Genomic DNA, 27459 nt, shown 5'->3' with positions numbered 1-27459 from the left:
TTGAGTAAAACGAGCGCAACCAGCTCCAAGTGTCAAGCAGTGCGGATGTGGCTGTGCTTCTCCAGGACCTAAACATTGCTCTGTATCTGGAAGAGCTTTGGTAAGTCACTGAATTGGTAACTTTCAGTTTCAATCGGAAAGATGTCGTTTAAAGGCCTCGCACTTTCATGTTTCGCCGACTAGACGCACCGTCCCACCTCTATAAATAGCCACTCATTTCTAAACAGATGAAGTCCGCATGATCAGCATGATTCAGATGCAGAGCACAGGCTAATGTTAACTTTGGGAAGTGTTTCAGACTTCAGACATCAGACGTCTAGCCTGCCTGATTCAATGACTTTATGACTCTCTGGTGGCAGAAAAACCCACGTTCGTTAAGTATGTTTGGTTCAGCTCAACGTCAAAATAAATTGTATACTTGGACTACTGGAAACACACTGCAACGTTCAAACTAAGTTACACTTATGTGATCGTGTCGAAGTAAACCATGTAGGTATGGTTAAACCTGATACAACTGCAATAACCTGTTTTAATAGCACTATATATCTGTTATTCAGAGATTTATAACCGGAATTTGTCATCATATGTAATAGAAAGGAGGGTTGGAAAGGTGGGTGTGGCGCTGTAGTCAAGTCCACCTTTGTACTTTTAGTTTGAATGAGACACATATCCAAACCTGTTCCACGTCCACAGCTTCCCCCAAAGAGGCTGCTGGGCAAAGACTGCGCCTCCTCTCATTTAGACAAACAATTACATCAATCTTGAAGGTTTACTTAATGGTTACATTTCGGGAAAATCCACAGTTACCATGGAGATCCGCCATCTTTGCAGCTGTTAGCATACATTTTCCATAGACTAACATTGGATAAAAACAGTGTAAAAAGTGGACAAAAAAAGCCATGGAACAGCTCCGTTAGCTGCTGAGTTACTGCTGGTAAATACATCTAACTCACTGTGGTGTCCAAGTGTTTTAATGTGAACAATAACTCCAGTATTTTAACTTTAAAAAATCTCCATTAGTTTACAATTGCTGCTAATCCCATAATGCTTAGCGATATGACATCACATTCCCGAACTCTATACCTTGGTCTGCTCTCAATTAAAATGTGCACAATGGAAATAGGCTGGCAAATAAAATGTATATTGTTTGAAATGTCTTTTTGTTGATGTTGTATTTAATCAGCGCAGTAGAGAAGGCTTTTTCAAGGTGTCATCTGTACTGGGTTGTTCAGAGTGCTGGACGTTTCGCCTGTGTCATCCTGAAGGCTTTGTCGAACACTGAAGTTACAGGTTGCAGACTCTACTACATCCACTACTCTCAACAACCCAGCACAGATGACGACTTGAGGGCTACACAAGCATATTTCACTCTTTGCTTAATAGGATTAGAAAATTAGAAAACATCCGGCATATTGTTCATTGATTGGATCTCCATGAGAGCACCAAGTCTTGCATTTTGTTCCTTTAGAAAGAAGGATCTTATACTTGAGTTGCTTTCCTTAATAGTTCAGAGTTCAAGCAACCTATCTCTAACCAAATAACCCTTGCTTTATGTCTTGCTCTCTAGTATGTTTGCTCTCTAAATGGGTGTGTGTATGTGGTGGGTGTGGGTTGATAGAGGGAGCTCCCAGCTGCCACTGTCAGTATCTGTCAGTCATCTGTTCCTGCTCCAATGCCTCCACACTTCATCTCTGTGAATACATTAAGTCCTCCCTCACAGTATGCCAAAGCTATTATAAACCATGTACTGTTAATTCGACTATAGCACGTGCATTATACCACACTACACACGGATTAAAGAGACATTTTTATTATTATTTGAGGACATTTTGTAGGAAAATTCATGATTCATTTTTGCATTGATCTGTATTTTCCCATTGCAGGAGGGCTGGCTGGGAGTGCAATGCAGTCAGAAAGGTTCACTCCTCTGGTGGCTCTTGAGCTGGTCTCAGACACCAAAGAGGAGGCCATCACCTGGCTCCTCCAGCGGATACGAGACAAGCAGCAGAATGGAGGTCTGAATTTTAGATTTCTGAGTGGCGACAACAACATCTTGACCGTAAAGGGTTGATTGACGTGGTTGGTTTTACTTGTTCCAGGTGCTGAGTTGCTGGTGGAGCAGCTCGGGCCCGGTATGGGGGTTCAAGAGAAACAAAATCCAAACGTATTCTTGATCGGGGCATCTTTACAAAGACTGTTATCTGGAGCTGAGGATTTGGGCCTGTTCAAAGAGTTCAATGATGGCTCAATGAGAGGCTTCACCTGTACAAACCAACAGAACTTCAAAGACTTTCAAGGTGAAGTTTAGCATCTGTTTTGCCTTCCTTTTTTTTTTTGGCCTGAACAAAACGTGTACAATTTTGGTGTTGGTAAAATAACACGTTTCTCTATTAGCGTTTTTGTCGCTGTTTTCTCTCGAAAAATAATCCCTGTCTTTGTTGTTTTCAGGCGACGGTGATGGCTTCCTGAGTGTGGCCGAATGCCAGTACATAATCAAACATGAGCTGGACACTTTACGAGCCAAAGATGAGACTCACATACCTGGATACACACAGGCCAAGCTCTACCCCGGAAAATCCATCAGTGAGTACAGCTTCACGCAGGCAATTTAGAATAGACTCATTTGCCGCCGACTAATAATGTTCAGGGGGAGTTACGGCTTCAGCTAATTAATATACGTATGATTAAAACAATAATGGATTTTTAGGAGCTATTGTCCTTGAGTGTGTCAACCTGATGGCAAATAATTAGGCCATTTGCAAGCTGCTTAAATCGATTACCGAGTGTTATTGCCTTCCCCGGTACTAATTTGATAACCTAATGGGAACATACTATCTCTGACATAGTTCCCAGGTTTAAATCAGTCCTTTTAATCATTGGAAGAATGAATTGTCAATTTTAGCATCGCGCTATCGATGTTATGTGGCTCCGGGCGAGGTACTTGAAACCGTCATGTGTGGCTCGTTGCAACAGGAAGGACATCATGTTCAGCAACCAAACACTTCTTTAAAAAAGTCACTCTTCATTCATTACAAGGGAGATTTGTCTTTTATTTAGACATTGGATAATCAATAGTAAAAAAAAAATAGCACAAATTATTAGGGTTGCAACAGCTAATCCATTACAAATTATGGACTGTTAAAGCAGTACTAAGTAACTCATGCCCCTGGAAGCCATAAGCGCCACTGCAGGTGTTGAAGTATGTTGCGTTAATACTACGCTGACAGAAAAGACAAAATATAGAAAGGGATATTGTACATCCAATTACACAATGGAGATATTTTTTTTCACTCAAACTTGGCTTCAAATTCTGTTTAAGTGGTGCTAGCCCGCAGTTAGCTTTGCTTGTTAGCCTGTTAGCTTCTTCTTCGTGATTGTATTAGTGTCTATTGGGGCCTCTGACCCGGTGGCAGGAAAGCTGTGGTTTTCTGGCCAGAGACACCAGGGGGAGATGAAAGACCCCCCCAATCATCCCATTAACACTTGTATTACCCCCAGTGGGACTACGAAAAGGATTAATTAAGGTAAACAAGTTACTTAGTACTGCTTTAAATATAATAATTTAATAATCTAGAATTGACACAGACCCTAGTAGGTTATATGTAACACAAAGAGAGCATCCCAATTCAAAGACACAAGAAAAAGCATTTTGTGATTCAAATGAGAAAAATGTGACTAAAACTGGCAAAAATAAATTAAGCTGATGGTCTTTTTTTTTTTTTTTTTTAAGATATGCTCAAACTTTTTCCCGTTTGCTAACATCTGCACTTCTCCCCTATGAGTCTTAATGCTGTTTATAGTTGTTGAAAGTGTGAAACTTAATGAAGAAACACATTAACTCTCTGCCTCCACTTGTCCTCGCGTCACCTCTCCTTCAGCAGCACCACCACCTCCCACCCCCTTTGTCTTTCTCGCGCTCTTGCCGGCTTCAGTATGGAAATAATAAATATGCAAATGTGCTGAAATAGTCCCAAAGTGAGATAAGGAAGAGGCAATGAAGTCGCGGAGCAGATAGGGCGCCTCCATTCAGCGCTCGTGTTTGACAAATCGCGTTAAAGCAGAATGTAATCGTATGGGACAAATGATGCTCTCAAGAAATGGCAGATGAAATGATAGAGCGATCATGTACTCGTATTAAGTCACTCAGCTCGAGACAATGAGAATTATTTCTATAGACTTCGCATTGCGTACAATAGGGAACTTCGCAGCTATTTGTCTCCGTCCTCATTTCAGAAAAGAAACTGCATGTATATATTGTGAATGGGAAAGTAATTTAAGGCAAATACATATGTCGTTTATGTTACCTCATGAGCGAAACATAAACTTAAATATAGCAGAAGTAAACTTTATCAATGTGTTTTGCCTTGTCAGTTCGCAGGCTACTGTCCAAAAGTATTATGATCCAGATGTTTCCCCTCCATCAGAAAGAAGAATTAAAGAGACTCACATTTTCATGGTATAAAAAGGTCAAGTTGTCTCTCCAGCCTCTGGGTAAGCTTCAGTGTAACTATGGCTGATCTTATTTTGAGCCTTTAATGCTCGGTGTGTAAAATACAATAACATCTTCTGCCTTGACACACCATTCACTCTTTGTCCTCAGATGACATCAGACACTACTTCGGGGAGGGTCAAGCGCTGTACTTTGGCTTCCTGGAGTACTTCACCTTCGCCCTGATCCCTATGGCTTTAATCGGTGTGCCTTATTATCTGTTTGACTGGGACGACTACGACAAATATGTCATCTTTGCAGTCTTCAACTTGATTTGGTGCACTGTTATACTTGAGGTATGGGACCTGTGGTCAGTAAATTTGTAGAATAGAGCCATAAACTATTCCTATGTTCCTATATACGGCATCCATCTAATAACCTGATGAGCTAAGTTTGGTGTTACTCACATTTACATGGCATGTTTGTTTTGATCCTTTTCTCTTTTTGGTTAATGTGCTTGTCAATCACACCCAATCAGCTTTATGGAGATAAGATAAGACTATCCATCTTTCTATAGGAAAAGCGTGTAGTCCTGGCAGGCCATTCTAGTCATAAAACTGTTAACTGATTGAGTGTAACTTTGCGTCATCATAACTGACAAAGCTAACTATCAGTTCTAAGATATTTGCTAATGAATGATCCTTTTTCTCTGTAGTTATGGAAGCGCTTCAGTGCCACTCTGGCGTATCGCTGGGGGACACTAAGCAGAAAGAAGGCGTTCGAAGAGCCCCGCCCTGGTTTCCACGGTGTACTGGGGTTCAATCCTGTTACGGGACGAGAGGAGCCCCTGTACCCCAACGCCAAGAGACAGCTGCGGGTCTACTGCGTGTCTCTGCCCTTTGTGCTGCTGTGCCTTTACGCGTCGCTGTATGTCATGATGATTTACTTCCAAATGGAGGGATGGGCCCTGTCTGTACACGACGAAGACCCCACGTTTTGGACCGGGATCCTGCTCTTCATCCCCAGTATTATCTATGCAGTGGTCATCGAGGTCTTGAACCTCATCTACAGATACGCAGCCGAGTTTCTCACTGAGTGGGGTGAGTGCTTTTGGTTAACGCTTTCATCCATGTATCTAAGTTTGTGTCTGGTGTACCTGGACGATATAATCATTTATTCTTCCTCTCAGGCCTTTGTGTAAAATGGTCATATTCCAAAAGCTGTAATCCGGTATTATTTGAGGGTTTCTTGTGGCACCTTTTCAACTCAATCTGTGAAATATTCTGTTCTACTTTTTTCTCCTCTGGGTTTTGTGTCAGCGTGGGAATGTGGTGGAATACTTTTTCGCACGACAGTAACTTTATTCATTAAACTCTTAAAATACCCAAATGATCAAAGTGCTGCACAGTATAAAAAACAGATTCATAGACAAGCCAAAAACGCACTCACAAATACATATATTTAGTCACAGTCTGCATGGGCTTCCATGCCAAGCGTGTTTGTCGTCTAACCTGCTTGAATACGCCCAACCCGTAGTCACCAAAAGTTTCAGTGCACATTGAGGCATTAACATGGGGCTGATTGGTTGTAGTGCAATATTAGCAAATACCTTTACTTAATCTATATTGTCTATAAATATCAGATTTTTCTTTTTCTTTTCCAAAACTGCCTACATAGAGATCTCCCTCTGATAGTTATTTATTAATCAATTTTTCACTGATTGATTTTTTTTTTGTTTCATGACAGAAAATCACCGGCTAGAATCTTCATATCAAAACCACCTCGTCCTTAAAGTTTTAGTTGTAAGTCACATAGGTCCAATAAGCTATACTTTTGTAATTCCAGCAATGAATATATCATCTGCATGTCTCCTTTTATAGTTCAACTTCTTCAACTGCTTTGCCTCCCTGTTCTACATTGCCTTTGTTATGCAAGACATGGTGCTGCTCAGACAGGTACCTCTAATATCTTTTGTTTGACGACTAATGTTTTCTAAGCCCAGTATATCCTTGCAAATTCCTCATTCTCTGCTCTCTCAGAGCCTGGCCACGCTGCTGATCACTAGTCAGATCCTAAATCAATTCATGGAGGCCTTCCTGCCTTATTGGCTTCAGAGGAGACGGAATAAGAAAATGATGCGACGAGTGTCGAAGAAGACAACACAGGAGGACAAGGAGCTGCCGATAGAGGAACAAGTGCGACTAGAGGCCGACATGAGCACTTATCTGGTGAGCTGTGTTCTCATTTACCAAGAATGGAGGGCCGTCTGTGTAACAAACTAGGGCTGATTCAAGTTCACTTGTTTTGTGACATGGTTAACTTGGAATATATGTTTTCTTGCTGTGGATTTGCAATGTTCCCCTACCACTAAAAACATGAACAATAAGCCAACAGATGGAAATGAGCTCTTTCTACATTCCAGTGTGTCGTGTTGTTGCATAAGTCCCATGTGTGTTCATTAATAGGGCTGGGGACCGTTACATTTTTTTTCTTTTCTCAATACCAGTACCTCAAATATTTGTCGTATAGAACCAGAAAACAGAACAATAATGGGGTGAAGATCTGCAAATCTACAATATCGGGTTTATCTGCAGTGTCAGGAAAAGTTGGGAATAATTTAAAATAAATTTGTCTATAAAGTATATTCGTTATTTAAAAAAAGGAGCAAAAATGAGGGGAAAAAAGGGGAAAACAAGGAAAAAATGGGCCAAAAAATGTTTTAATTGGGTGAAAAATAGTAAAAAAACAAAAAAAAATGTTAAAAAAAATTGCTGAAATGACCAAGTACCTGTTTTTGATTTTTTTTTCCGATACCAAACTTTTTTTCCGATTCCATATAGGTTTTTTTTACCGGTACCCAGCCCTATTCATTATGCACTGTCCAGACAAAAAAAAAAAACTTAAGTGCCCCGAGGACAGAATTATGATAAAACAAGACTATTTTATGTGTTCTTCATCAAGTCTGTCTCAGCTCAGGGTAGGGAGAAGGAAATCTTGTCTGTACAGTGCGTTTTGTTTTTTTCATGCACTCCATATAAAGTGTTGTTAATCTACAGCAGGGGTGGCCAACCCGCGGCTCTCGAGCCGCATGCGGCTCTTGGCCAATCAGAGTGCGGCTCTTTGCATGATTGGAGATGTTTAATACAATGCGGCTCTTTGCAAAATAATTGGTAAATATTTCCCATAAACTGTAACAGTCTTTGACCAAAAATCCAACCATTGTCCTACAGACCCTGTTTCCATCTCTACATGAATGAGAGTCTGTATCTCCCTCCTTTTCGAGGCGGCGTGTAAAAGGAGCCCGTGCAGCGTCACTCACAGCGGGATGTAGGTTGAACAACAGGCAGGCAGATCGTGGCACTAGGATTAGCTTCTGTGCTTTTCAGGTTTCTGATCAGCTACTCTTTATTTGATGTAATTTGGCCACATATTCACAGAAAAAGATCAACATTAGGAAATGGAAAAAAGCGGAGCTCTTATTAAGCGTATGATGCGAAGCGCGACATCGTAACGCGGAAATACGCAAAGTCATGACTTTTCTTTCACACGTGCTATAACTGTAACAGATGCAACTTAAAACAGACTCTCAGATCCTCCAGAGGCTCCTGATTAAAGTTCATGAACTTTGTGCAGCCTAGAGTGCGTTCTCTGCACAGTCCAGTCAGGACGAAGCTGCAGGCACTGAGCGCACAGGCCAGGGGCGAAACAGAGAAGGGGGCTCAGTGGGCAGGGCCCCACATACAAACACACCCCAGCATAAAATAAATAAATAATAATAATAATAATAATTTAATTTCAGAACAGGAAACACAAAATGTCATTTAATATACATGTATTTCTATCTTGTTGAGGAGTAAAACCATTCAATCTAACACAATTATTAAAAAAAAGAAAGAAAAAGGCATAAAGTTATAGTTTATTGTGAATAAATAAAACGGTCACATTCTATTTAATCACAATAAAGTACCGCCCCGGGATCTCGCTAATGGTCGGTGCCTTTGTGGCTCTTCACAGGATCAAGGTTGAAAATTTCGGCTCTTGGTCTCCGACTGGTTGGCCACCCCTGATCTACAGTATGTACCTGAGATGAGATGAGATTAGGTGGTGAGGTTTAGTGCTTGTTTAGTCAAGTATCACTTTTTGTGGCGCTCTGAAATCAGGAAGAGTAGCTGTTGTTATGGAGATCAAAATAAATACAAAAAAAAGTCGAATCTGAAGATCACCAGAAGAAGTCTATACTCCATAGCTCCTCTTCCAGACGTACCCACACCATAATTTAAGCACAACTACAAATGTCGCTGGAATTTTTGTTGATCTCAAAACATCTCCATTTTGTTCACCTCCAATTTCTATCTCACTTATGTCCCTCCATAGGGCACATTTGACGACTACCTGGAGCTGTTTCTCCTTTTCGGATACGTCAGCCTGTTTTCCTGCGTGTATCCGCTCGCCGCTGTCCTGGTCGTGTTGAATAATATCACTGAAGTTTACTCGGATGCCTTCAAAATGTGCCATGTGTTCAAGAGGCCTTTCTCCGACCCAGCTTCCAACATAGGAGTGTGGCAGGTGAGACTAAACTACAACGGTGAAAATTAAGCTGGATGTGGAAAATGTCTGCTTTTGCCAACATATACTACATTTACATCCACAGAAACAATAAAGTCCACTATTGAGCGTGAGACATACTGAAATCTAAGTAAACACAATACCGTATGGCTCTTGAGTGTAATATTGCCATGCAGCCTGCAGATATGAGCGGGCTTTTGTTCGCATGTCTTGATTAGTTTCTATTTCAGGAAGCGCGTTATTGACTGTGTCTCTGTCTCTCGGTGGCTCCCGTTGCAGCTCGCCTTTGAAGCCATGAGCGTGATCGCCGTAGTGACCAACTGCACTCTGATCGGCATGTCTCCTCAAGTCAAAGCGTACTTCCCCGAGTCCGAGATGCAGCTCATTCTGTGGACAGTGGCCATTGAGGTAAGAGATATACCACAAGAGGATCACATAGCAACAGCAGCTGGCCTCTAATCTGTTACGCACTGCAAAAAGTATTTAACTAGATCAGTATAAACATCTCAATTTGAGCATAGCAATCCAAATTTTAGTTGTTTTGACTAGTTAAGAAGTTCTTGGGCATTTGTCCTAGATTATTTCGCTTGTTCTGCGATGTTTCTGACTCGTTTCGATAAATTTCGTCCTTATTTCACGTCATTTTCTTTGCCAATGGGGTAAGAAAATTGGTCTTATCTCATTGGCAATTTTACTTTCTTATTTCAAGCGAGATTTACCCTAGAACTGGTCTGAAATGTCCTCAAACAAGCAAAGTAAACTTGGTCCGATCAGGAAAAGTGTCTAAATGAGTGGAAACCGCTCAAAACAAGATACATTTCCTCAATTCAAGTCATTATTACAAAATTACAAAGAGCAAAATGAATTGCAAATGCGATTTTGACGGCCGCTTTTAGCAAATCGCATTCAAAATCCCAAGCATGTTGTTCTCCAAGCTCATGCAGCTCTTCTCTCACATCAAACAACTCTTAACACAAACATCAAATTGCATGAAGAGAGCAAACGTCAGAAGGGTTTTCAATTAGAGGAAAGAACATCAAAAATGATCCACAAACACACTGGCAGCCTTGTTTAATCCTGCTGCCCTCTCTGCGCTGTACATCGGGGCCACAGTAATTGATTGGTTGTGACAGATTTTAAACAGAGCCGAGTTTGTCTTTCAAGATAAACACCCACCAGTTTTCTGAAAGCAAAGGACAGACTGCCCCAGATACCACCGTCATTTAGGCTTTATGAGTAATCAACAACCAGCAAGGAATGTAAAGTTGGGCTCCTACAGTAGATAACACATGCGTCACCAGTTTCTGTATATGAAAGACTGCTGTAAACCATACAAATAATTTGAATTCATTCTAATTGATCAGTGAACAATTGATTTTCCCTGATTTTCTTTTTGTATTTATTTTTCCACTAATCATTTAAACACATCAGGGAGCATTGATATGATGAACTTCTACTAATGCAATAACCACATGCATCAGAACTTGTTAGAAGAGGTCTAACTTATACAGGATTTACAGCTTTTATTTAGCTGTTTGATCCTAAGCTGTCATGCCCATCCCATTTACTCTGACAGAGGCGGGGTACTCTCAATTGATACTTTTTGAAGGATCTTCAAGGTGTAGCTTTACAGCAGGACATTTCACTTCTAGTTCTGCAGTACTTTTACCTGAATAGGGCTGGGTACTGTTAAACGATACTGGTATGGTATAGAAAAAAAAACAAAGTTAAGATGCTACTGGTATAGAAACAATAAAAGTATTGACTGACTCGGTAAATAAAAAAAAAATGTCCCCCAATTATTTATTTTTTTACATTTTCTTAACTGTTATTATTGTATTGCTAATATTTTTCTGTATCGTTAATAATGACAGTAATGGTATAGCACAACATAAATTGGGTTACCTTGTTCTCCATTCATGCCAAAGTCTTCACGCTGACAATACGGAAATGCACACACAATGTAATTAGTTTAAACTCCTGCTCATTTGCTTTCATCTTCAGAACGCAGATATATCCTTTGCAGCTAAATTTTCACGTGATTTTGTGGTTTGTCCATTTGGTTATATCAACACTAACATAAGTCAGACTTGTATGATTAAACGGTACAAAGAAGTATTTTCACCAAGACCCTTTTTGTTTTTACTTTACTTGCATTTTTTATCAAAAAGACTATTACTGACCACTAGATGGAGCCATAGGCCAAAGCAGCGCCAGGAGGCTATGTGGAGAATACTGATGGAGGGAGACAGAATGTGCACACGTTTGAATAAGCTTTTCCACTCTGTCATTGTTGATTCTTCTGTGCATCGTATCTCCGGCTGTTGCGCTGCATATTTGTTCTCTCTTCTTCCACACACCACATATTAGCGTTTGCATCAATTCAGCTCCTTCTTCAATGCCGTACACTCACACACTCTCGCACATGAAGAGAAATGATGTTTGCAACTTGGTTTTGCTCGGACACGTCACTGAGGGGATTCGTCTGGTTGGATTAATAAGCTCCGAGGGGGGAAATAGTTCTTTAAAAGCACCACAGGGCCTACTTTAGCTGCTAGTGCATATGGTCACTGTGGATGCCAGGCTGCAAACTGAACTGGGTCATATTGATTGGCTGCGTGTTTGATTGGATGTGGGGTCTGGGCCAGTTCAATGATAAACTCCGCACCGTTAGCTGGAGAAGTTGTCTGCGCTCCACGATTTGTCTTTGTCAGGAACAAAGCAGACGTGTAATTAAAGCTGCCTTTTCAGAGAGAGCGGTCCTCGGTGGCAGAGCGATGTATTTAAACCTCGGCGTTTCAGAATGTTTCAGATGTTTGGGAATTTTGCGATAACAATATTGTAATTGTGACATTTAAAACCATTTCAGCACTATGGATGCGGCGTGCTATTAAACTACCATGCGTTTTCTGTTTCAAGCTGAGTTAGCAAAAATATGTCAGACAGATGGAAGACCTCAGTAATTTTGTGATATATTGTGTCACTATTGAGTGTCATTAGTGGGAATCCTGCTGTTTCAGTTTCAAAAGCAAGAATGGTTGGGTAATATTGAAAACGGTTTATTCTGCACTTTTATTATACTCAAAACTTAGAGCCACAGATGCTGTTACCCCTTAACCCTTGTCTTAAAGGTGCATTATGCAACTTTTTATGTTGTTTTTTTTAATTTTTTATGTTGACCTTGTGGTGACTCAGCAGCTGCATGGCACCTTTACTTTCCATCACAGTGGTCTCTGTGACGCTCCAGGATCAATTGTTTGGAAGGTTTTCTCTGACGATGGAGCCTCCCACCAGACAACCTACAAAACAAGTGGTCCTGAGAGTCACATCACAGAGACCACTGTGATTGGAAGTAAAGGCGCCATGCTGACCACTCATATGGCCGCTGAGTCACTACAAGGTCAAATACTCACAAATAAAACCTTTTTTTTTCGCATAAAAAAGTTGTATAATGCACCTTTAACCAAGCACATTTTCTCCAGTTCAGCTTGACCCAAATCTGAAGACTTCTCGACTTTGTTTTTCTTGCTTTTTCAGCACTTTTTTCGTGCCTCTTTTGCCATGTTTTTAGCACTTTTTGTCGCCTGTTTGGCTGCGTTTTTGTCGCTCATTAGTTGCATTTTAGTTGCTATTTTGATGCCTTTTTATCCTCACTTGCATCTTGTTTTTGTTGCTATTTTGATGCTTTTTTTCAAGAAGCTTTTAGATTTGGGTAAAGTCAAACTGGAGAAAAATGTGCTTGTTTAAGGTGGGGGTAAAGAGGTTAAAACATTTGTAAATCTCATTTCTTGGCGTATAGTAAAAGTGAGGATATTAAATGTGGAGATTGTTCAATAATGGCTTTGCACCTTTTGGCTTTAATATTATGATAAAATCTCACATGCCGTTATCAACGTCCTTTTCATTCATATTATGTTCCACCATGTATCCCCTCATTTCTCACAGTATCTTAATGGCCAAAGTCATCTGTGAATGTCACTTTGCAGATTGGCTCTCACCGATACAGTATGTGTGTATCTTAGATTTAATTAGGCTGAAATGATGACCCAGACCCTGCCGAGACACTGGCATTTCTTCCCCTTGAGCATGGCAGGTTAAATTTAAAACCCACTCATCCAGTCCATGTCATTATAGGATAATTTTTTAATATATCTTAAATGTTTCTGTGCAGCTAAAGGTTGCCCTGTGACATTTTTCTCATAATGCAGTTACATAAATAAGCATCTAATTGCCATGACATTGACTGAGCTTCGATCGCTCCCAGGATGTCCTCTGCTGAGCGTCCCTAAGGCCTTTTTCCATCCTCTGGTCTAATTAAAGGAATTATAACAAATAGTGACACGGGTCGGATTCAAAGCCCATCTTTATCAGTTTGCCCTGTGTCACTGCATGTGGTGGGACTTGCACAAACCGTAATTGTGTTTCAGTTTATGCATGTCGCAATTGGTTAAGGGCGGTTTGCGGAACATGGGGCGCCATATTTACCTGTGGGTTCATGACTTTTATTTAAATTTATAATGGGCAGAGACTGAGACTAAAAATCTAAGACAGAAAGAATCAAAAGTGCCTAAAAAGTCAAAATCGAAATACCATTGTGGTCGAAAAAGAAAAAGGGGGCGTTGTTCGAATCCTTGGGCAAGGTTGGGTCAAGTGTTTGACCCAACGCCTGTTAAAAGGTTTTTGAATGAGGGTCAAGCATGTTTTCACCATTGCATGTTCAAGTCTATGCCTTGGAAGTCAAATGCATCGTCGCTAGGGTTTGTATTTGTATTATACAAAAAAGAATGCCACTTTTGTCCACGTAAAATGTTATGTTTCGCTTCATTATGTCACATCTCGGTGATAAATTGCACACTTAGAAGGTGCTTGCCACCTCTCATCCTTTTTGACCTCTTTCACAATGCGTGGCGTCCTGAGCTGCAGTGGACATGTCTTTTTTACCCTCAGAAATCCCGCTGAAACGAGGGTTGATGATTTCAGCTTGACTTGTGCTCTTCTCCTCTCACCTGACTGGAGAGATGGAGAGCGGGCAACTTCAGTGCGTTGGACTATTAATTTCTGCTTGGCCCTGGGGGTGTGTTGGTGTCAGCGGTTCATTGTGCTGTCGTGTGCTGCATCAGTCAAGCCATTTTGTACTCTGTTTTGTGCCACATGAAGGGCTAACTTTAAAGTGGAGAAAATGAGTATTGAAAATCCTAACAATACATCAAGGGTTCACAAATAAAGAATCTGGTCTGGTTGAATGGTGCAACATGAAAGATAATAATGATCCAGATAAATAAATATAAGAGCATGATTAACATGAACTGAATAATAAATACAATGCCTTTTATTTAAATCAGTTCCTTTAAAGCAGTACTAAGTAACTCACGCCCCTAGAGGCCATAAGCGCCACTGCAGGTGTTGTAGCATGTTGCGTTTTTTTTACTCATTAATTGTCCGTGAGAGTAAATACTACGCTGACAGAAAAGCCAAAGGGAGAGAGCGATATTGTTCATCCAATTACACAATGGAGATAATTTTTTTTCACTCAAACTTGGCTGTAAATAGTGTTGAAGTGGCGCTAGCTTTGCATTAGTGTGTATTGGGGCCTCCCACCCGGTGGCAGGGAAGTTGCAATTGTGGTTTTCTGGCCAGAGACACCAGGGGGAGATGAAAGACCTCCCAAATCATCCCATCAACACTTGTATTACTCCCAGAGGGACTACTAAAAGGATTTATTAAGGTAAACACGTTACTTAGTACTGCTTTAAGCTTAAATGTTTGGCAATATGTCCGCTCCAAACTAGATTAACTGAAGCATACAGCAGCATTGAAGATATCCCAGAGATATTGAAACAGAAGGGCCGTTAGCGTTTTGACCATAACAGGTGTTCTTCTTGGTTATGCCACAGCACCTTGTGAACGCCTGATCCCGTCTGATCTCAGAGGTATGTTGGGCCTGTGTAGCAGCAGGCTGGGAGACCATGTGGGAATACCAGGCAGTTCGGGTGAGTGACTGGTGTGAAAGTGAGTCAATCCATCCACCCCAAAGGCAGCGGTGGCTACATGCATATCCCACTTTTATTTTGCCCATCCAACATCTTTGGGTTTGCGTTACCTCCCTTAATTCGAGAGAAGCAGAACAGCAGTGAACGGACATTGTGTGACAAAGCTTTGCCTCGGCCTGATTGTGCATCTGAGCACGTTTCCCCATGTTCCCCTCCAGTACATTTCCCAGAATAGAGCGAGCGCTTATTACAGTGATGGGACAACAAGAGTGATGAGCGGCGCAGGTTGGACCATGTTAAGTGCACCAAAATGGGAAAGGAGAGAACAAAACAAATGGGGCTTATTGACACAGTGTGCTGCATGTTACCATCACACGAGCACTTAATATAAGCTGTTAACAGGTCCGCAGCAGCATGCATTTTTAATGTGCTTACCTCCACTGGGAACAGCGTCCTCCGCTCACTACAAAGACACTATGAGGCGGGACACATGAACAGCTTTTCGTTTATTGTCATCACGACATGGCTACAAGGGGTTACACAACACAACCACTGATTTCAGCCTTACATGGTATAAAGAGAATGTTGCTTTCAAGAGCATTTTGACGAGTAAATTGCAGGTTCTGGTTGCTTACGTTACCAAACATTTTTAACAACTGATTGCAAACGGCAAATAATGGCAGAATCACAATCTAATTCTTTTTATTGACCAGTCCAGTATGTAATAACAGATATATGTGTTTTGTGAAATAGACCTAGACTGAAATGGGATGTTTAAACTTTTTACAGTGTAGTTCCCCCATCCAATAAACATATCTGGAGTTGTAGCTTGTGCATGTTTGAGTAATCTTTGAATCTTTCGCTGAGACTAGCACTGCAATGACAGCTTATGTAATGACCCTACGGTTGTTTAGTCCAAGCCCCTCACCACGGACCCATATAACTTTCCTTTCACACAGTTAAACACTCCATTGCAGAGCACCGACAGGCCAAAATAAAAGAAGGAATTTTATATCAATACTGCCAGCCAACAGTGTATACTTGAATATATATACCCTCACTTTAAGATGAAATATATATCAACATAAAAGTATTCACAACTACTGTCTTTGTAAGAAAGCTTGCAATTACGAACATGATATTAATTGAAAAGTCGTTCAGCTCCAGTAGTGTCTCAACTTTTGTCATTTTGCAGCAGCAGCGGTGCTATGATACCTGGGTAATTACTGTACATGGCTTCCACACATGAGCGAGCAGTAGCCAGGCAACAGCAGACAGACGGGCAGCCAGTGTCAGGGCCTGGGCTTGTCTGTCTAATCCACTCATGTGAGGAGGGACAGACACTCACTCTCCTCTGCACACCATCAAAGAGTCTCGAATCAAGGGGGAGAAAGAAGAATACCTTTTACAATTCAACACTATAGGTTGCATCATATGTGAGATATAGCTGTCATTTAACAGTAGATGTATATCGTATGTCTCTTGGTGCCAAAAAGCTACACAACCATATCATTCTGCTGTTTTAACCACCCGCAGAACAATACATTAACTTGCAATTAGAGAATGTTGATGGAATTATGTGGCCAATGAGAGTACATTGCTGGGCCCGGCAGCCATGTAATTGCCAGTAACAAGGTCATGATTTCGATTCCAAGACAAATTCCGGTAAGAAGATTCTTCCTGTGACTGCAGGTTATTAAGGGAGTGCATACATTTTCAGTTGTTTATTGTGGTCGTAACTCATTCTTACATTTCTAATGCATTTCTAACACACAACAATTCTTCACATGGATGAGCTTATAAGCACGTTTCACAACTTTCAGGCACAATACTGTCACGGTAATGTTAACAAAATCTAGTCCGCTTGTCCACAATTGACTTGGTAATTAGATGCACAGCGCTTAAAGGCCTTTCTTCACAAATCTATGCTTTTACAATAGTTTGAAGGACAAAGCACATTTTATTCCACGACTCAAAAAAAATAAATCTGGCTTTGGAGGCGCTAAGCTTTGGTTTCTCTCATGAAACCAAAATAAGCATCATCACATTGTTGACTTTGCCCTTGTGAGAAACAAGCAAGTTTCTTCACAGGGAAAAGTCATTAACCATATCGCGTACATGCTTTTTACTGCAAACCAGCCACGAGGCTGTATGTCATGCTACCCATTTAGCAGAACTGGAGTAGAGTGTGGTGTACCTCATTATGTGCAACAACTTCACTTTCTGACCTACTTTGAAAGTGCTCACGTTTGCATAGTTCACATAAAGCCCTTTGATAAGTGTGAGGCATGTTTTATTCATTCAGTCACTAATGGGAGAAGGTACAGTGAAAGATTGTCATCACAGCAGCTTGCTTTTCAGGTACTTCAGTGGATAAAGGTTAATGACTACTTGGTTTCATTAACTGACTAACTCAAGTTCTTTGATGGAGGTCTTGTCGCTACTAGACCTTGTGCGCTAGTCTACTCTAGTTCATTCTCAGCAGCCCCCTGTAATCCCATTAAACAGTTTGTCTAGATTAGGAGATTATCTTTTCCCCACCGCCGTCTGATGCGTCCTCCCCAGACCTACCAGTACAGTGGATTAGAGTCGTGAAGCCCTGAAGTCTTTGGAGCTTCTTGTTCTGATTATCTTATTACATGTCTGGACAGTAAAGTGAAAAATCAAAAAAGTTTCCTTCCCTCAAATCCTTTCACTAATTATATTCCAATGATGAAGAAACACAACGTTGTGTGATGTAGTAGTCGTAGCGCCACACAATTGCTGCTTTTCAAACCTGATCAAACAACTTCCCCAAATGTCTTCAGTCATAAGAAAACTTTGATGTGAATTTCTGCCAAACTCGCGCCTAAACTGACTTCTTTCATCAACTATGTGTTGCCCTGTTGGTTAGTTTTGACTTTTAGAGCTTTGCGTAGGTCACTCCCTCAAATATGTTTCTGATATGCTGTCCCCCTACACCTCTGGCTGCTCCCTTCAATTCCTAAATAAAGTGTGTTTTTCCACATCAACAGCTGCTAGATGCTTTCAGTGTATTCATCCAATTTTGTAAAGCAGCAGTATAAGTGGTGATGACTGTCGTAGCTTTAATAACATCCCGATTGTGTTGCATCACACATAAAGCAGTCGAATTAGTAGTTCCCCATCAGTCCAATTGACGGTGGATTGAAATGGTAATTTTCCAATTAGCAGTGATAGAGGTGCCATGGGAACCGAGCGCAGGAGCTGAATACAGAGCTGGAGATGACATTTGGACATTCTGCTGCTGTGATGGGGGTGGATTATACTGTAGTTAGTTCAGGTGAGGACAGTGAACAGGTTGGGGATTAGGTTTCTCATTATTCTGACTTTTTGGACGCTGATGAGGAGAGATCTTTGGCTTTAGTATAATCTTGCTTACGAGAGATCCCAAACTTTATCACCTGCAATGAAGGTCATACAATCAGACTGAGGACAGAAAGGTCCAAAGTCTGATTGAAAGGCTTTCCTGCTTACATCAACTACACTGCCTTAACAATTATGCAAATTGTATTTTATCTTTGAAAATTAGTCTTCATGTATTTCTGGGCCCATTGCAGCCGTTTCTGCTCGTTAACAGTTTAGGGGAGGCCCGATAGACGGTTCATGCACAACTGCAGCCTCTGGAGGGTCCTACACCTTGATTTTCGGGAGACTCCAAAGGAACCAGCAGCATCAAATACCTGTTTGCTGCTTTGTAGCAGCTGTTCTCTTAATCTGATGTATTTGTCTGGCAGAAACCGTCCTCATTGTGCCTTTATCTGCACAAACCCATGTGTGCTCTGAATCAGCCACTAATCTCTTAACAGTATGATGATTGTGCTTGATCTTTTGTGAAATATCAAAGGTTTTCATACCTAGTCCAAAGCTTTCCACTATTTCATGCTTTTCATCAGCAGAGAGATCCTTTTTCTTTCCCATATGGCTTGAAAATGGTGGCTTAATAATGTTTAACGCCCTTTTTCAGTAGTTTTTCCCTTAACTGGGCTTACCTGACAACTAATTATCACAGCTGTCTAAGATTGATGTCAGTGATTCAAAGAGCCCTGAGACACAATACTATCCATGAGTTAAATGGAAATAATTTAGCTACAATTCTAAAATTCTATTTAAATTGTCAGTTATTTTGTGAAATGACAAGATAGTTGGACAGTTGAGAGAGAAACGGGGTGAGAAGCGGGGAGAAACACCCAGCAAGTTGTGAAAGTCGGGACTCCAATCCTTGACGCTGCGATCGGAACAGCGTTCTGTGTAGCATGACAGCAGACTTAAAGGCAAATGTACCCTCTACTACAACAAGTTATTTAACTGCATGGTTAGATGATGCAAGCCACCATAGTCTCCTCTATTTTTGGAAACACAAATTTATACTGCCTTGTGAACTTGGGCAACATACTTCACCCATTTTGCCTTAGTATGTTGATGCATTAAATAAACAATAACAGTTCTACAATGATCAAAAAGGACGCTGTGCCCTTGTGCTGTGGTTTTAAACAAATACTGGTACAGATTTCACCTTTGCAGATTTACTTCATCATGACCTACATCCACCAGAGCTAATAAAACATCTACAAAGACCATCCCTCTATTCGGACAATATTGAGGCCGTAACTATTCATGGCTTCGGTCGTCAAACTCTTTTTTTTTTCTTTTTTTCTTTTACATCCGTTACCATCGCAAACGCAGTGAAATTCCTGTTAAACTCCACATTATTAGTTGTCTGCACCCATTACCCTCGACAGAGCACAATTTATTGGCCGCCCTTGAAATGCACCTTCCTCATTCGTAACCACGCATCCTCTCCGTCTCACCTCTTTCCATCCCGCAGAAATACACATTAGCCTCTGATAGCATTAGCAGTCAGCTAAAGAGCTGCACTGTTTATTGTTCCCATTCAATCAATATGACAGGTGGCCAAGATCAGGGACTTTTTTTGCGCTTGGTTGTTAATTGCGCCCTGGCCATTGCTGACTAGAATGAGAAAGGCTCCGGTGCTTCTCGGTGGCAAGATCGGCTGCTCCGGGGCCCGTGAAATGAATCATTACAAAGTGTGTGAGTGCTGACCGGTTAATGATTGAAGCTTGATGTGGTCACAGCGTTCCCTGCAGCCAAACAAAGACTGGCATTTACCGATGGAGCTTTCGGGGGGTATGTATGCAGGGACAATAGGTCCAGCTTTGGAGTAAAGGGTAATTTTTTCCAATCATTGCGAGAAAATTGATATTTCTATTCAGTGTGCCTTTTAAAGAAGCCCATGTCAGATATTTGCTTTGTGATAATAACATTATATAAAACTCAGTCAAAAGGGCTGTATCACAACTTTAATCCCACCTTAACCGAGTGCATTATCTCCAAATCTAAAAGTTTACAGCCTATATAGGCCAGTGTAGCACCTCATTTGAAAGCTAAGACCGACAAAACTCATCTTGCCATGATGTCGTCACTTTTTATTTATTTTTTTACATTTCGTTTTATTGCTTTTTTGTTGCATTTTCATCACATTTTTGCCACAATTTCATTGCTTTATTTTTTCGCGTTTTTGTCATTTTCTGCTACTCTTTCTCTTTTGTCACTTTTTCGTCACTTTTCTGTGACGTTTCTGTGACTTTTCTATTACTCTATTGTCGCATTTTTGTAGCATTTTTGTCACCTTTTTCCATCACATTTTTGTTGCTCTTTTGTGACACTTTGTCGCTATTATGTTACGCTTTTAGATTTGGGTAAAGCCAAACTGGAGAAAATGTGCACCAATGAGGCACATTTATTATCGAGCCGCACTTTCTACATACAATGAGTTTACAAACGCCGCAACAAGAAGTCAAATGAGTGAGGTGTGACATAATGGCACGTAGACTGTTGCAGGAGAAGGCTGAGGAGGTCGATAGCTCTGCTGCTGAAATGCACGGAAACAACCTCAAAATGAGCGGTTTCCCGTTTTAGTGAGCACAGCTGCTGTTCTCTGCTCAGTCATTTGTCGGTGGAGCGGAGCCCACACGAGCGCATTAGGCTGATGAGGAGACGGAGGCCCTGGCAGCTGTTCTGTGGAGAGGACAGACAGGTGTGAGAGATCAGCAAATGCACAGAGAGAGAGAGAGTGGTCAGCCTCATGGAAAGTTAGAATGTCTGCTGACTAGTGTGGGTCATGACTTGGCATTTACTGTTGCGGACTTGGTGTAATCATATAGCTGTGATAATAAAGGCTATCTTATCTTATACACTCTAAAAGTTTATACAGCTTACTTGATTCCTCTCAGTTGTTTATCTTGTCCAAAAATAAATTACGTAAAAGTTTTCACATGGCAGCTTTAAGTAATTAGCTCAAAACACATTAGTAACTTGAAGGATTTGATTGATTTGAAGTATAAGCAGTCCATGCCAGTCATGCCAGTGTGTGCTTGTTTTTTCAACACTCTTTTTATTTATCGACATGCATCCAAGTTTGATGGTTCTGTTTGTTTTGTCTCCCTATGATTTCAGCATGGCCTCCTGGCTGTGAAGTTCATCCTGACCTTCCTGATCCCTGATGTTCCTAAACCCATCCAGATCCAACTGGCCAAGCTGGAGTTCGAGTCACTCGAGGCACTGAAGAAAAAGGTAAACACTTGGTGCAGGTTCTCAGTCATCTAGAATAAATCCAGTTTGAATAAGATTTTCGACAACTTTTGCTTGTCCTGCTTGCACCTGGGACTAGAGGGTTGAGTTAGGAAAAGCGTCTGATGGGAAGAAATAAAGATCAAATAGTTAATTATTAATATCTAGTGGAGTGATTTTATTTTACCCACTATATAATCTATATTATCAATACAGAAAGCAGACCTTTCAAGTGCATTTCTATCAATCACTGATTTGGAGGTAGAAGTCTTGAAGTAACTTAAGAAATAGTGTAAGTTGTACTAACTCTACTCACATCAACCGTCAGGGACGTATTATGGCAGTATGAGAATCTCCTTTGCCTGAGCTGCACTTCCGTGTTTTGCCTTCATCCCTCGGAGCTGACTGTTGTGCTGCTGCTGTCTATATGCAACTGTCGTAACGTCCTGAGACAGAGCGGTGAGCAGGAGCACAGTTCAATGGCCCAGAGAAAAGGCGTGGGCCGCTGCGCCATCAAGTCCATCTGAAAACTCATAACCATTAACTCAACCATGATGTGTCCACGCCCCATCACCGCTCAGATACTGGGCCAGACTCTCATCATTCAATGCAAAACTGTTATTCCAGAATATACCATTTAAATCTCTCACAAAAATAATCGGACACCTTCTTCTCATGCCAATGTTGATAATAGATCGCATCCTCCCTTCATAAGGTGCACACAGGGGCCATGTCCATTACCACAGGCCCCTATAGCTCCCCATTTGCTGCAGAATGGGCCTGTCCCACACCACTTTGGTCAAGACAAATGGTGCAGCGGGGGTTAATAGACCTGATGTGCTCCACAGTCGCTCAGTGGGACCTGCTGAGTGCATGGGATCATTTATATTCTCATGCGGCTTCCTTGGGCTTCTTATTGAGTTTACGCTGACAATGCCACACCTTTTCACTTAAGGTGTAGCAAACAGTACCAGTGAAATTGGTGGGAATTTCATTTCAAAATAACTTTTTTAGCTCGGTTTTACAGCTGCAGTCTCACAGGCTTAATTTTATTAACTTACTGTAGAGCTAGCATTGTTGGTGTCTTGCAGAGCATCAGGAGAATCTTTGGTTGTTGCTTTTGAGGCATAGCTGCATATAGTCTGGGATGTTCTGCAATGTGGCTTTGGTACATTCCTTAAATGTATGAGGTTATTCTTCTTAGGCTGGTACTTTAGTAATTTAAAGTCAGTAGTCTGTTACGCTACATCTCATTGTATCAAGTCTCTACTAGATTTACCCAAAGAATTGTCCAGATTATATCCTCACGACTTACACCTGGTTTTGTCAAAAGATTTAACAGTGCTAAGCTATGGGAAACACACTCCTCATACTCAGTATTCTGAAATGTTTTTGACAGAGAGCGCAGCACAAAGGGTGAGTATGGCTCCGAATGTGTGCATTGGGATTGGCCGATGGGGACATTACTAAATGCGTGCAGTGTTGTGCGTTGGGTCATTACTATCTAACTTTGATATTTGCTTGTGCATCTGAACTAATTAATCTTGGCATTTATGCAGTGTAACTCTCGGGTTTGAAGAAAAAAAAAACTGTATGTCTTCTTTCCTCTGTTGGTAAAGCGTGAATTAATTACTGTCTGTTTGGTCTGATGCCAGACCAAACATTACAGTCTGTGCACTGACGTCACATAAGCAGTGGACTATTATAGAATAATATAAACAGCGATGGATGTCATTGAGCCTTGTGCTTTCCGACGGCCTTTCTTCCATTCCCTTTACTGTACCATTAGGATTTATAGAAATACTAATGTCTAGCCACTGGGGCTCAAGTCATATGTAGTATGTTTTGGATCAGTCCCATGCCCAGAGTTGGAGTGTGCCAAGATAGAAGGCGTATAATTCACAAAAACCAAAGCCAAATTATTATCAGGTGGAGCAGGATGGTTTTCACTGTTCCAAAAGTGCAACTCATCAGACCATCACATATGGGAGACACAAAAAACACAAAAAAGAAAATGCTAATTTTCTGACAATAAATACCAAAATCTAGATTGTGTTCACTCTGTGTTCGATGTAAATTGGTAAACTAAGACAAGAATCACAAGCATTTCAGAACATGTTTGTTAGGAGATTGCAGCTTTTTGCAGTTTGCTAATTGCAACCTCACACGGTCGGGACTGGGAAGACACTTGTAACATTATCTGATGAGCGGCAAAGTGCGGACACGAAACGACATCACTAATTCAACATTCTCACGCTTGTACGTACAAGTTTACAGCGGTAAAGGGTCAGCGTCTTGGATAACGGTGTCCAATGTGTATCCGCTCAGCTACAGGTGTGTGTCCTCCTGTAAGTGTCTGTAAATGTTTAATGTCCCGGCCGGGTCATCTCCGGTCCGCCTGTGATGGGATGGGGAATCAGACTATATCAGATACTTTGCCATCATGCTGTACACTATTGATTTGTAGGAAATGTATAGGAGATGTTGCAGAGTTATACACTGCCTGACCAAAGAACAAGCCACAAAAAAAAGTTTCCTCGGCCCGCATTTAGCTTTGATTACAACACACATTCCCTTATGTTTGGTTAAATGTCAAGTTTCTGCAATGTCAAAAGAGCAAGGTGCGGTTGGCAGGTTTGGTATCAGCCCAATACCGGTTTAGCACTGGCTACCGCTATGGAAAAGCTCGCCAAACAGGTCTGACCAGGTATAAGTTTTGGAACCGACCTCTAGCTGTGGCCAAAGCGCGCTGAATCGTACTAACGTGATGTGAACAGACTGCTGGCTGCTGATAGGCAAACATGAGAGTGAACAGCCCTCACTAAAACAGGCATGTCATACAGATTTAACATTTCACAACATCATACCGCTGTTTTAGAAGGGATGTTAGCATAACATTAGTATGTTGCTTGCCTTCATAGTTCATGTTTTAGCTGTTGCATTTCTGTTTTATTAGCCTTGGCACCTCTGAATTATTCCATAAGTCCCATCAGAAGGCAGCATTTGTCCACATTTGTTCTCATTGCAGCTTAAAAAGCTTTTAATGACGATCTGTACAGTGTGCTCCTCTCACACAAATGTGTGTGTGGTGGAAACAGAAGCGTGTGCTGGGTAGAGTCAATGCGTGCAAGTAGATCGTGGGGTGTGCGGTTGAGTCGCCTATTGTTTTGCTGAACCTGGCCTGAACCAACTGCAGCAAAACCAGATCATAACAGTTAGTAACACCATCTTTAACATCATGTAGAATGTATGTATAAAGAAAAATATATTTGCTCTTAGTCTGCAGACTTCCATTCACTGTTTGACTGTCAGCAAATCCGGTTCGACTAAGCAACAATCCATCCACTATTTCACCTCCTGAAGCTCAGAATAATAAATGACATATTTCTGGACTTTTAATTAGAAGCTGCTCAGTCTTTGCTTACTGCACAGAATTGATTTCCGTGAACTCGTTGCCCCTGCAGCTTCTTTCACCCCCTTCTCTCTCCCTCCCTCCCTCCCTCCCTCCCTCTCCCTTAGCAGACAGTGGATGGTGACAGGTCATTACTGCCTCATACTTACAAGAGTCTGTGCCTTCGCAAACTCAGTCTCCTCTGACACATCGCGGTGAATATGAATCAGCTCTCACTCAGTCAGACAAGTGTCGGACTTAAACCAGGCGGGAGGAGGGAGGGAACTCTGGTGTGGGATGGACATGAATTTTTCAGCATATTTCATTTTGGCAGAAGTTTTGTTGCCAATCTGAGCTGAATTGTTTGTAAGACTGTCAAACAACTCAGCAAGTATTGATTTTCAAACTTTTTCGATACCGCGAGAAACTAAAAAGTGCTTTACTGAACGGGAATGTATTAAGCTTGGATTTGAACATTGTTAGCCAAAGCCTTTACCCTTGAACTAAGATAATATACTTTATTTATCTCATAATAGAGAAATTCACTTGTTTCATCACCTCTCAAGAAACACTAAGGTGCAAGTATTGTGGAAAAATGTGCAATCAAAGAACAACAGGATAGAAGGTATAAGCTCTTTCCTTCTTCTTGTTTCACTCAAACGCCTGTAGTCGGAGTCTAATCCACACTACAGGGTGACTTCAAGTACAAGAAAAACACAGTTTATTGTCCCTTTAATCCTATTGTGCCTGCTCCAGATGAAACGGTGCAGAGTGGCCTGGTTTAGCTCCGTTTCCTATCTGTGTTGATCAGAAGTGACATGTGCGGCATTAGAGGGACACAGAGCTCAGGCAGCAACTCTCCACACCCTCTACAGCCGGGTTTAGTCAAGACAGAAACGGATATTGTGCTCTCATGCGACACGTATCCTGTTCTGAAGAAATCTTTGCCATTTTCTTATTGGCATCGGGAGTTGTTTTACGTCATAGGTTGCGATTGTTCGGTTAAGGCGTAAGAGGTTAAGGACTTTTCCATATGAAACAAAACACCCACAAAGTTCACCATCTTCTCTCTCTCTGCACATATGAACTAAGGTCCGATTGCTGTCTCATAAAGATGTCCAAAAGCGGTGGCAATATTCAAAAATAATGTGCTTGTGGGGTTCCTGGACTCCATTTTGAACCACTGGATCACAGGAAGCCATTGCTCATGTTATTCCTAGATTTAATTCAAAGAGAGGTTGTTGCTGTTAGACTCCGATGTAGTATATACTGTACACGTAGCACTGAAAATCTCATCCAAATCTAATCTCACAGTGTCTGCAGTTTTCTTAATTAATGCATCCCTCTTTGCGCTTTTATAGGAGCAGTCTGATGTCTATTTTTTTTCTTTTTTTCTTTTTACTGAACAAGCTCTTACCAAAACCTCTGCCTCAGCACCACCTCAGTCAAGCTTAAATCACCGTCCTGCTCCCCTCCCTTCATTTGGCCCAAAGCTCGCCAGCATTAATAGAATGTGAAGTAATTGAGCTAGCATGAGCGTCTGGGGAACGAGACATCATCCACTTTAATTTATTCAAAAGCCATTGGGATGCTGTGCTGTTGGAGGTGGGGCAGCGCTGCAGCCTTTCTCCAGAGAAAGTACAGTACAGCTGGGTTTGAATAAAAGGTGCAGAGTAAACAGAGGAAACGACGGACGTGACCTGCTCATTTTCTTCACGACGAGCGGACAGGGCTGTAGAGTGGATGTTTACAGTATCATATCCATTTATCTCTGCAAAAAGGTCTGTTCGAGCTGCCGCGGCCTGTGGTTTTAAAGACATGGTGTTTCAATACGGCAGCAGCCAATTTGACAGTTTGATTTTAAAAAAATTCCCACACTAGAAATGACGCATCACGACTCCCCCACATCCCAAGCTGTGTGAAATCAAACCTCTTTAGCACAAAAACACTGACATGATCCTTTATGAAATATAAATAGAGTCTTTTTGTTCTGATCGCTGAGTCATTTACAGGATTTGTGTCTTGACTTGGGCATGGGACTGGTGACCTGAGATTCCACTTAGACTTTTGAGTGTTGGAGTGGCTGGATTGAGATTCAGGCTTGGTTAAGAGGAATACAAACCGAAGCAAAATATCATGCCGTTTTATCTCTAACATAGTGTCGTATTTTGCTCTCCTAAATTCCATGACTAACACTTTCACTTCATCATCTTTCCTCTCAAAGCGAACTGCGCCGTATAGACATTCTTCTCAGTAATTACTTTGTTTTGTTTTTTTTCAGAAAATGCTGGAGGCCTCTGAGCTCGGCAAAGTCCAGCAGTGACGACGAGAGAGCGATCCGCACAGAGACACACTGACCGTAGACTGGAACATCACAAACACGCTGCAGAACAAAAAAAAACATCTAACTCACAGTGAGCTTCAAGGTGTTACACTCCAGGTTACGCTGATTTAAGACGCCTTTGAGATTATAT

General features: G+C 41.3%; 1 protein-coding gene across 1 annotated transcript; it reads left to right on the top strand.

The window, feature by feature from the left end:
- The first annotated feature begins 19 nt into the window (after positions 1-19).
- ano10a (anoctamin 10a) lies at positions 20-27459 on the top strand. The gene is made up of 14 exons (XM_079561402.1): positions 20-100; positions 1884-2015; positions 2100-2297; positions 2449-2583; positions 4372-4491; positions 4601-4785; positions 5145-5529; positions 6176-6231; positions 6310-6384; positions 6469-6657; positions 8804-8995; positions 9275-9403; positions 21481-21597; positions 27267-27459. The coding sequence occupies exons 2-14, from the start codon at positions 1904-1906 to the stop codon at positions 27306-27308; spliced, it is 1935 nt and encodes a 644-aa protein (XP_079417528.1). The 5' UTR covers positions 20-100; positions 1884-1903; the 3' UTR covers positions 27309-27459.

The sequence above is a fragment of the Gobius niger genome (assembly GCF_951799975.1).
Source record: "Gobius niger genome assembly, chromosome: 8".
Taxonomy (NCBI): domain Eukaryota; kingdom Metazoa; phylum Chordata; class Actinopteri; order Gobiiformes; family Gobiidae; genus Gobius; species Gobius niger.
Note: the sequence above shows the minus strand (reverse complement) of the source record. Positions and strands in the feature narration are given on the sequence as shown.